General features: G+C 43.8%; 1 protein-coding gene across 1 annotated transcript in view; it reads left to right on the top strand.

The window, feature by feature from the left end:
- The window catches only part of LOC311235920 (voltage-gated delayed rectifier potassium channel KCNH8-like), a gene marked incomplete at its 3' end in the record, with an annotated part of 374,679 nt that extends 363,486 nt beyond the window's left edge, over positions 1-11,193 (top strand). The window contains exons 12-14 of the mRNA XM_084323448.1: positions 8,036-8,136; positions 8,476-8,528; positions 10,348-11,193. Of these exons, the coding sequence (XP_084179574.1) occupies positions 8,036-8,136; positions 8,476-8,528; positions 10,348-11,193 (1,000 nt within the window). The remainder of the gene's footprint in view (positions 1-8,035; positions 8,137-8,475; positions 8,529-10,347) is intronic.
- Between the last annotated feature and the right edge of the window lie 892 nt (positions 11,194-12,085).

Below are 12,085 nucleotides of genomic sequence, written 5' to 3' on the forward strand. Positions count from 1 at the left end.
AGGGACCTTGTATCTTCTTTCAGACAAGATAAATCCATTTACACTCCATGTGCTCTGTGTGCTTTAACCCTTTCACTACCACACTGCAGAAGGTTAACCTTCCGTCTGTAACCGTCTGTAGTGTGGTAGTGAAAGGGTTAACCTTATGTAGTGTGGTAGTGAAAGGGTTAACCTTCTGTAGTGTGGTAGTGAAAGGGTTAACCTTCTGTAGTGTGGTTGTGAAAGTGTTAACCCTTTGTTGTGTGGCAGTGAAAGGGTTATCCTTCTGTAGTGTCGCAGTGAAAGGGTTAACCCTTTCCTAACCGGCACGGTGGTGTAGTGGTTAACACTGTCGCCTAGAACACGCCCTCTTTTTGACGGGTCGGTTTGAATTTGACAGCGCGCGGAAGCTTTGAGTTTGATAGTGAGATAGTTGGTTAAAGTGAGTATAGAGTAAGTAGTAGAGTGTTATTTTGTTTTTTGTATAGTGTAGTTTCCCCCAACGGCTTTTAGCTGTTTGGGGGAAATTGACGTTTGTCTCGAGGCTCGGACGGGAAATCATGGCAACAAACATTTCGAACGGTGGGCGGATTCCGAGACAGACGGATGAAATGAATGAACGAAAATATGAGTTAAGATTAACAGTTGAGGTGGACATTGAGGGGCCTGATAGAGTCACAATGATGGAGCTTTTGAGGGCGATAAAGTCGGAGTGTGGGACTGTCGTTGGATGTCGATACAAGACGCCCAAGAAGTATGAAATCATGTTGATGGATGAGAAGGTGAAGGAGAAACTGATGGACGGATTTAAAATCAAGGACAGTAGAATAATGGCAACAGAACTGTCGAACGATGAGGTTGTCGTCTCTTTTTTGGGTCTGCCTTTATACGTAACGGATGAGGACATTCTCGAGAAACTGAAGCTATGGGGTGTGGCGGCGGTAACGCAGATCAAGAGAAGGACGTGGCCTGGAACAGACATTATAGACGGCACAAGGTTCGTGAAAGTGAAGTTCACTGAGTATGTCAAATCCCTGCCGTATTCGACCCGGTTTGAGACTCAACAGGGGATGGAACATTTTCGAGTGATCCATAATAGGCAGGTGCGAGTTTGTAGGCTGTGTCTTCAGCCTGGTCACGTCCTGAGAGATTGCCCGGACTTCAAATGTCACAAATGTGCCCAGCAGGGTCACTACGCTCGAGAGTGTGACACTGAACGAAAGTGCAGGGGATGTGATGAAAAGTACGAGCAGTGTACATGCAAGCCCTGGAAGCGCTACGAGGAGCAGGGTACGAGAGGTGAGACCGGTGGGGCTGCCAAGAAGAGTGGAAACGACGGAGGAGAAGCCACTGAGACGGAGAAAACAGGTGGAGAGGACGAGGGTGAGGCAGAAGCAGATGATGAAGACGAAGGAGAGGAAGAAGACGAAGGAGATGATGAAGCGGAGGAGGATGAGGAAGAGGAGGAGATCACGCAGACCCCAGATGGAGATCAAGTGGAGACGGCGACAGGGGAGAGCGCAGAGCTGAGTGCGCGTCAGAGTGAACAGGAGAGTGACGGCCCGAGCACACAGCACGCAGATGACGAGGAGAAGGAGCTGACAGCGCGGCAGAGAGAGGGAGAGGACACCGCAGGCCTGAATGAAAACATAGATGGTTTTGATTCGGGACTGCTGAGGTCACTGAAGTCCGTGGAGAGACAGCTGGGATCCGGAGCATCTACAGGCGAAACAAGAGCGACTGGGTCTGGGCCGCGGACCCGGGGAGGCAGCGCTGGCGGGAGAGGAGGGGGCAGAGCGCATCTAGAGGCGCGCGACGAAAGGGACGCGGCAGAGGGAACGTCTACATGCGCGGAGGAGAGGAAGAAGAGGGAAGGGTCTATAGGAGACTCAGAGGGGTTGCCAGGGACCAGGGAAGAGGTGGGGGCTACATCAGAGGACTCTGAGGAGATGGACACCAGCCCATCTGCTATTAACCTACTGAAAAGAAAATCAAGAGAGGAGAGAGGTGCTAAAGGGTGGTGTAAGAAGGTATGATAAGGTATGATATATAGGATAATCAATATATTTTTCGTCATGTGTGCTGCCATCACTGTAACATCGCTTAATGTGAATGGACTGAGGAACAAGACTAAAATTGAGCAGGTGATATCGACTTTTAATACAGATGATGCTGCAAGAAACGTGGTGGACGGAAAATATGATGAATGATGTGAAAAGAAAATTGACTGATGTATTATATGTAAATCATGGTACAGAGCGATCATGTGGTGTAGCAGTATTATTTAAAAAAGACGTAGTGGAAAATATAAAGGTAATATATGAGGATGCAGAATGGAGGGTGATTATATTAGAATTTGAACATCAGGGAGTTTTGTTTAGATTAGGGAATATATATGCGCCCAATATAGAGACAATTAGGACGTTTTTTTTTGAAGGGCTAAAGGTGCACATGAAGGGGAATTGTTTGTTTGTCGGTGACTTTAACACTTTGCGAAGTAGGTTAGGTACTACGAGCAAGATTTTCAAGTGTGACAGCTAGAAATACACTAACAGAAATAATGTCTGGTGTGGATCTAGTGGATATGTGGAGATAGGAGAATTCTGAGCAGAGAAAGGTGGAAGTATGGCCAATCTTTTTGAATTTAATGAAAAGGGATGTTATGTTGACAGAGAAATTGCTGAGTAAGGAGATATTTAAGAGATGGTTCATTGACAGTGGTAAATGTGTTAAGTTTGGAAAAGGTAAAGTAGAGTTTGGTTTTGGATAGGTTTTTTGTGGGTTTGTTTGGGTGGGATAGGGGAGTTTTTTTTTGGTTATGCTTGATTTGTTGTATAGGAAATAAGTATATATAACACTGTTTTCTTTGTGGCTTGTTCTGTTTTTGTTGGTTGATTTAGGGAAGCGTAAAAGAAGGGGGTGGGCTATGCCTGGGTAATGTGAGTAATACATTTAAATGATATAGTGTGTATATATATATAGAAAATGCATAAAATGTAAACTGATTATTTTTATAATAAAAAGATAAAAAAAAAAAAAAAAAAAAAAAACGGTCGCCTCACAGCAAGAAGGTCCAGGGTTCGATTCTTGCTTGGGGACAAGGTTTCCATGATGCCAGGTACCCAGGTGGGGTATCTCCCAGGCCTTTCTGTGTGGAGTTTGCATGTTCTCCCCGTGCTCGCAAGGGTTTCCCCCCCGATAAGATAAACCAAATGGAAAAACATGCACAACAACAGATCGCTAACGCTGTGGCGTCCTTGACGAAGACGGACAGGAGCACTTGGATTGGTCCCCTGGCGTGGCTCACGTTGACGCCTGTCTGCTCCCGGCTGCCCTTGGGGGGGAAGGACGACGGGATGGGTTAATTACAGAGCCTAATCGCATCGGCGATCCTACAGAGATAATGCATGCGTGTGTGTTCCGGTGTGTGTGTGTGTGTGTGTTGAGGATAATTGCATGCCAATTAAAGACCTCTGAGCAGGTCCTGCATTATTATTATTATTTAACCCTTTGGTAGTGTGGTAGTGAAAGGGTTAATCCCCTTCCCTGGCAAACCGCAGCTCACGGTGTGCTTAAGAACACAGTTGTGCTGTGAATGTGAATGCTGAGGAATGCTGAGGAATGTGAATCCCTACCCACATTCAAAACCGCTCTTAAAGAGCACCTATAGGAGGGGCTGCAATTCGAAACTGGCCACCGTAAATGTCCAAACCTCCCCCACCCCCTCCTAATAGACAGTCTCCTCCCCACCGTATGTATATATTCTCTCCCCACCGTATGTATATTTCTCTCCCACCCACCCACCCCCTCCTAATGTAGAGTCTCCTCCCCATATGTATATATTCTCTGTTAGGATCTATGGGTAACAGTACTGTATATTTGCATATCGTATATGTCACAAATGTAACAGTACTATATACCTGTATGTCATGTATATCCCTATGCCATAAATGTCATGATGTCATGATGTCATGTATGTCATAAATGTCACTATGAATTGAAAATGGGGGACCCTAATGTAAACAAGACAAACGTCTTTCTCTGGTCTGCATTCCCTTAACAATTGTGTGTATTGAGCCGTACTGTATTGTACCCATTATGCAATCTGTTAAATAAAGTTTTCATTCATCATTCATTCATTCATTCATTCATTCATTCATTCATTCATTCATTCATTCATTCATTCATTCATTCATTCATCATTCTGTGGTCTGTCTTTATTCATGTTGTATTAGCAGCATAGAGAGGTTTTTGTTTCTGATAGTATGCTGCCACCTTGTGGTCATCTCTCTCTCTCTCAATCTCTCTTTCAATTTTTCTTTCTCTCTTTCTTTCTTTCTTTCTTTCTTTCTTTCTTTCTTTCTTTCTTTCTTTCTTTCTTTCTTTCTTTCTTTCTTTCTTTCTTTCTTTCTTTCTTTCTTTCTTTCTTTCTTTCTTTCTTTCTTTCTTTCTTTCTTTCTTTCTTTCTTTCTTTCTTTCTTTCTTTCTTTCTTTCTTTCTTTCTTTCTTTCTTTCTTTCTTTCTTTCTTTCTTTCTTTCTTGCAATGTAATACAAAAGTCCAAAAAATACAAAGTCCTGGAATGACATTCAGTCAAAGTTGGAAGTTGGAAGTTCTTCCTTCCCATTTACCAAAGTTGCTGACTCTGCCTAATCTTCAAGATACTACAAGATAGATATTGGTCACACAGAAAGCCATTTGTTTTTAAACAATTTTCACTCTAATGTTTCGCCCTCTCTCTCTCTCTCTCTCTCTCTCTCTCTCTCTCTCTCTCTCTCTCTCTCTCTCTCTCTCTCTCTCTCTCTCTCTCAAATCAAATCAAATCAAATCAAATCAAGTCAAATCAAATCAAATTCATTTGTAAGGCCCGACAACACACCTTAATGTCCCCATGTGCCGGACACGTCTTCTTTGAACAAGTCAAGAAGAAACATCACAATAAATCAAGAACAAAACAAAAACACCATAAAGTCCCAAAAACTTTAAATAAATGCAACACTCCCAGACATACCCCATGCAAAGGTAAGGAAAAACTCACTAGGAAAAAATGCACCACAGGCAACAGACATCTAAGAGGACGCGACCCTCTCAGCGCCGCCCCTGTGCCTCAAATAGATTCGCTATCAGCTCTATCTTCAATCTTTCAAAATGTTCAGCTGCTATCGCTATCAGCTCTATCTTTAATTCTTTCAAAATGTTCAGTTGCTATTGCATGCACTCATCTGTGTTTCACTACACACTTGAGTGCATGCTTACCAACTGTTAGTCTGCAACACTACTATCACCGACATCTAAGAAGGGAGATCCCCCCTTGAATGGCCCTTCTAAGGTTTCTCTCCTCCACACTGCCTGTGGAGCATTTTAACCTATTGTTAGGTTTTAGTGAGTTTTTCCTTACCTTCGCGTGGGGTATGTCTGGGAGTGCTTGCATTCTTTCATTTATTTGCATTTATTTTAAATTTGTTGGACCTTATGGTGTCCTTGTTCTGTTCTTGACTTATTGTTATGTTTTCTTCTTGACTTGTTTAAAGAAGACCTGTACGGCCCATGGGGACATTAACGTGTGTTGTTGGGCCTTATAAATAAATTTGATTTGATTTGATTTGATTGCAGAATGGATACAATACAGTACAGCTCAATACACACAATTGTTAAGGGGATGCAGACCAGAGAAAGACTTTCGTCTTGTTTACATCAGGGGGGGGGGGGTTGTTTGGGTAGGAGGGGTGGGTGGGGAACACTGTACAACTGTACAAGCAAAACTGTACTTTGGAATATTGACAAAACCATACTTAATTTACTGTACATTGGAGGAGGTTGGGTTAGGACATTTACAGGGGCCAGTTTCGAATTGCAGTCTCCCGTAGGTGTTCTTTGAGAGTGGTTTTGAAAGTGGGTAGTGATTCACATTCCTTTACAGCTTTGGGTATGGCGTTCCATATTGATGTGGCATAATTGCGAAACGTGTTTAGTCCCTTGTTTGAGCCGAATCTGGGTTTAACATGATTTGTGGCGCTCCCTCTGGTGTTGTGATCGTGGTATTCACTGACCTTTGGGAAGTATTTTGACATGTACATGGGTACCTTGGTCGTGTAGAGCAGGGGTTCCCAAACTTTTCAGGCCGGGACCCAGAAAATAAGGCGTCAGAGAGCCGCGGCTATCCCTGTCAAGCTTTATTTGTTTTTTTTTTTTTTTGCCATGCGACCGATTTTTTAAGCCAAATATCACTTCAATCCTATTAAGTTAGTTCAAGTTAGTTATTCATTTATATGTGCTATTTATGAGAGGGCTAACTTGTTGCAAAATAATAATGATAATAATAATAGCCTCATTAAAATACTATTGTTGCTTCGGTTGTTTTCAGCGTTTTATGTGCATAATCTGTTATTTAGTTTGAAATGTTTGTTGAAATAAGTAGATTTTCGCTTTTGTTTATTTATTAAGTTAATATAAAACCATATAGTCACATTTTAGAATACAATAGAATAACATTTTAGAATACAACTAGAAACACTGTCCTGGCCTGCTTCTAAGTTCAGTGGCCTGACAAAAAAAAAATCATCATCTCATCAATAGATCATCTCGCGGCCCTTCCGTGGCTGCTCGCGGCCCACCTTTGGGTCGCGACCCCGACTTTGGGAACCACTGGTGTAGAGTATCTTGTAGACAGTGGTGCAGTCGCGGTCACACCCGGTTACACGCCGTGTTACCAGATCACTGAGGCAGAAGTATGCGCGATCGCGCACGGATGTGTACTCGCGTGTACGCGCACACAAAAATGCGCTGTATCCATTTGTTCTAGTACCCGGCCACCGTTTTACATAACAAAAAGCGCAGGTAGACTAAGTGTCTGGGTGTTGGCTATCTGAATGCATCTCCCCCTTCATTCTGTGTGACACAGGCAGTGGAGGTGAATACTAATGTGGCTCGGAATTCGTGATGGGGGTCTACCTGCTTATGATATTGAATCAAGCGTCTGTGCTGCGCGCCAGCTTTCCACGCGCACATTCACACAAATAGAGAGCAAGAAGAGCTTGTATGATAGAAAGATTGCACTTGCGTATATATATGCGCTTGTGTGTGTGTGTGCGTGTGTGTGTGCGTGCGTGTGTGTGTGTATAAATCAGTTATGTGCGCGTGCACGTACCCGCGCGTGCGCGTGCACGTGGCGTGGCGTGTTACCAGTTCCCATATTAGGACTGCACCACTGCTTGTAGACCAGGCCCATTGCAAGTTGCTGTACTCTGTCATCTACTCTAAGCCATCCTAGGTTGTCAAAGTGGGCAGGAGTGAGGTGGGTTCTAGGAGTAAGGTCAAGCAGTAGTCTGACCAGTTTGTTTTGAGATGTTTGTAATTTTGTCTTTAGCGCCTTTGAGGTGCTTTGGTACCATGAGGTGCAAGCATAGTCATAGTACCCTTGAATGAGTGCTCCTGCCAGAGTCTTCAGGGTATTCTTGTTTACCAGAGAGGAGATCCGGTACAAGAATCGAGTTTGTTGGTTGACTTTTTTTTATTACATTGGATGCCATTTTGTCACCCACTGTAACTGAGAAGCCGTCGGTCTTGCTGAGTTTGTTATTTGAACCGAAGAGAATGGACTCTGTTTTGCCCATGTGTAATGATAGTTTGTTATCAGAGAGCCATATGCAGATTTTGCCTATAGTTCCGAGCTGAGAGTTTTTTCAACCTGTAACGTGTTCTTGTCAGAGACCAGCAGGGCTGAGTCGTCTGCGAACAAGAACAAGTTGCAGTCACAAGCTGACGACATGTCATTTGCATAAATTAGGAACAGTAGCGGTCCTAGTATGCTTCCTTGTGGAACACCACAGCTCACTGTGAGGGGGGGGGGATAGGGTACCGTTTACCTCCACCATCTGCACTCATATGCGTAATGAAACACAGATAAGTGCATGCAATAGCAACTGAACATTTTGAAAGATAAGAAGTAGAGCTGAAGGCGAATCTATTTGAGGTAAGGGGGCGGCGCAGAGAGGATTGCATCCTCCCGTCATCATCTCTCTCTCTCTCTCTCTCTCTCTCTCTCTCTCTCTCTCTAGGTTTGTAGATGGGATGGAGACAGAAAGTCGCAGTTTGTCTACTCAGAAGTTTGATTTCAGTCCCAGCGTTACTCGAAGCTTCCCTCCTACCCCCAGCTCAGGTAACAATTGATAACAAATAACTCAGCTAACTGAAAGGATTCTGTATTGGTCCATGTTGTGAAAGGAATAACTCATTAATATTCCTCATTAACAAAACCTCATTCTCTCTCACTCTATCTCTCTCTCTCTCTGTCTCTCTCTCTCTGTGTGTGTGCGTGCGTATGTGTGTGTGTGTGCGTGTGTGTGTGTGTGCGTGCGTATGTGCGTATGTGTGTGTGTGTATGTGTGTGTGCGTGTGTATGTGTGTGTGTGTGTGTGTGCGTGTGTGTGTGTGTGTGTGTGCGTGTGTGTGCGTGCGTGCGTGCGTGCATGTGTGTGTGTGTGTGTGCGTGTCACAGGGGCCTGTGAGGACACTGAGACCATGCAGAGTATAGCACTACTGAAGCACGAGGTGAGTCAGCTGTTCGGTGACATCATCGTTGAGGCAAAAGGGTGATAAAATGACACATACATAACATAACTTATTTCAATGAATGATCAAACCTGGTCTGTTTCATATATAGACTCCCTGTCTATATATAATATTACACACTAATATCCCTGTCTATATATAATATTACACACTAATATCCCTGTCTATATATATTACACACTAATATCCCTGTCTATATATAATATTACACACTAATATCCCTGTCAATATATAATATTACACACTAATATCCCTGTCTATATATAATATTACACACTAATATCCCTGTATATATAATATTACACACTAATATCCCTGTCTATATATAATATTACACACTAATATCCCTGTCTATATATAATACACACTACTATCCCTGTCTATATATAATACACACTACTATCCCTGTCTATATATAATATTACACACTACTATCCCTGTCTATATATAATATTACACACTAATATCCCTGTCTATATATAATATTACACACTAATATCACTGTCTATATATAACATTACACACTAATATCCCTGTCTATATATAATATTACACACTAATATCCCTGTCTATATATAATATTACACACTAATATCCCTGTCTATATATAATATTACACACTACTATCCCTGTCTATATATAATATTACACACTAATATCCCTGTCTATATATAATATTACACACTAATATCCCTGTCTATATATAATACACACTACTATCCCTGTCTATATATAATATTACACACTAATATCCCATAATATTACACACTACTATCCCTGTCTATATATATATTACACACTAATATCCCTGTCTATATATATATATATATTACACACTAATATCCCTGTCTATATATAATACACACTACTATCCCTGTCTATATATAATATTACACACTAATATCCCTGTCTATATATAATATTACACACTAATATCCCTGTCTATATATAATATTACACGCTACTATCCCTGTCTATATATAATATTACACACTATCCCTGTCTATATATAATACACACTAATATCCCTGTCTATATATAATACACACTACTATCCCTGTCTATATATAATATTACACACTACTATCCCTGTCTATATATATATTACACACTAATATCCCTGCTATATATATATTAGACACTAATATCCCTGTCTATATATAATACACACTACTATCCCTGTCTATATATAATATTACACACTAATATCCCTGTCTATATTACACACTAATATTGACATTGATCTATGTTGGGCTGTCATTTCAACCGTATTTTCTGCATCCATCCATCCCTCCATTTGTCCATCTATCCATCTATCCCTCAATTCATCCATCCCTCCATCCATCTATCCCTCCATCCATCCATCCATCCTTCCATCCATCCATCTATCCTGTCATCCATTCATCTATCCTTCCATCCATCCATCTATCCCTCCATCCATCCATCCATCCATCCATCCTTCCATCCATCCATCCATCTATCCTGTCATCCACTCATCTATCCCTCCATCCATCCATCTATTCCTCCATCCGTCCATCCATCCATCCTTCCATCCATCCATCTATCGCTCCATCCCTCCATCTATCCATCCATCCCTCTATCCGTCCCTCCATCTATCCCTCCATCTATCCCTCCATCTATCCCTCCATCCCTTCGTCCCTCCCTCCCTCCATCCCTCCCTCCCTCCCTCCCTCCATCCATCCCTCCATCCCTCCGTCCCTCCATCCCTCTATCCCTCCATCCCTCCATTCCTCCATCCCTCCAACCCTCCATCCCTCCCTCCCTCCCTCCGTCTCAGATGAACACCCTGTCCTACCAGGTGTCCAACGTCAGCCAGGAGCTCCATGAAATCACGCGGCTGCTCAGGCCCCTCCTCCTCCACGGCCCCTCCTCCCTCCTGGTGACTCCGCCCCTTAGCGTGACATCAGGCGGCTGTTCTCCGGCCCCCCTGCTTTCCGTCCCGCCCCCATCCTCCCCGTGCCGCTCCCCTACCCGGTGCGACGGCGCGGACGAACAGGGCCACTTCGCCGGCCTCGTACCCCTCCCGGCCCGTCCCCGGTCAGGGAGCACGATGGAGCTTCTAGACCTGACCGCAGAGCAGGTTGAGTTCGATCCCCTTCTCTGTTCACCACCCTTGCCGTCCCGAGCCCCTCCCTCCCCTCCCTCGCCTCTCCTCATGCCGCACGGGACCTCTCCCCCTCCCTCCCCTCTCCTCATGCCGCACGGGACCTCTCCCCCTCCCTCCCCTCTCCTCATGCCGCACCACGGGACCTCTCCCCCGCCCTCCCGGTGCTCGGCTCTACCGTCTCTCAACGGCTCCCCGCACGAACACGCGGCGGCGGCCCGCCCGTACGCCCCCTCCTTGTCCTCCTCCTCCATCCCGGCTCTTCTTTGCCCCGCTTCGACCCGCTCAGCCCCCCCTGCTCCCCTTCCTTCCGTGGACTTTGGAGGGTCGGATTTTGAGCCCAAGTTTACGGCCCCGTTTACAACCCCGGCGACTCCTCAGGCCCAGCAACCCCTGTTCCTGGCCACCGGCATGGGGTCGAGTCCCCAGGGCTCTCTCTTGGACATGGAGGTGGAGTGGGGAGGAGGAGAGCACGCGGCCCAGCTGAGTTTCATCGACGAAGAGGGGTCCACGGTTTAGCGACAAGGACAGGTTTACTACCCTGACGCTGGTCCCAGACCTGCAGGGCGGACACGGCACGCCACACCTACTGTAACTGCATGGGGCACGTTCGCCCGTGGCTGATGCAGGATATGATGTAAATACTTTGAATTCAGCATTATTATTATTATTATTATTATTATTATTATTATTATTATTATTATTATTATTATTATTATTATTATTATTATTATTATTATTATTATTATTAAGTATACTATACTTATAAAGTTATACTACTGTAATCACAAGCACTGGTTATGAACATATTAAAGTATATGACAATACAATTTTGCTTTTACACTGTTTGGCTTCGGGGGGGGGGGGGGGGTGTTTTGATTGAGGGTGTCTGGCATTTTTGACAGGAACCTAAGTGTCAAGTATATGTTTCAGATAAACACACACACACACACATGTACACAATGACTAGAGAGAGAGAGAGAGAGAGAGAGAGAGAGAGAGAGAGAGAGAGAGAGAGAGAGAGAGAGAGAGAGAGAGAGAGAGAGAGAGAGAGAGATTTTTAAGAACCTTTATTTCAATAAATAAAAGGAATTTTTTTCATTTTTCAATTATCATATTCACACATATACGCTATTTAAATCCTCACCGAAATAAAGGGTTAAAACGGAGCTGCTCATCAACAATCAATTGAAGCACCAACGCTCCAAAAAACTGTGGAAAAACAGACTGGTTCCTGACAAAAAGCACATCAACAACCAAACAAACAAACAAACAAAACAAAAATCTAAAAGCTTCATTGAAGCACCAAAGCTCCAAAAAACTGTGGATAACAGACTCTGGTTCCTGACCAAAAGGACAGTCATTCTTGCTGCCTTCCAGGTCAGAGGCAGAAAACACTCCTTTCCATGTC

Source organism: Notolepis coatsorum (genome assembly GCF_963971535.1).
Source record: "Notolepis coatsorum genome assembly, chromosome: 1".
Taxonomy (NCBI): Eukaryota; Metazoa; Chordata; class Actinopteri; order Aulopiformes; family Paralepididae; genus Notolepis; species Notolepis coatsorum.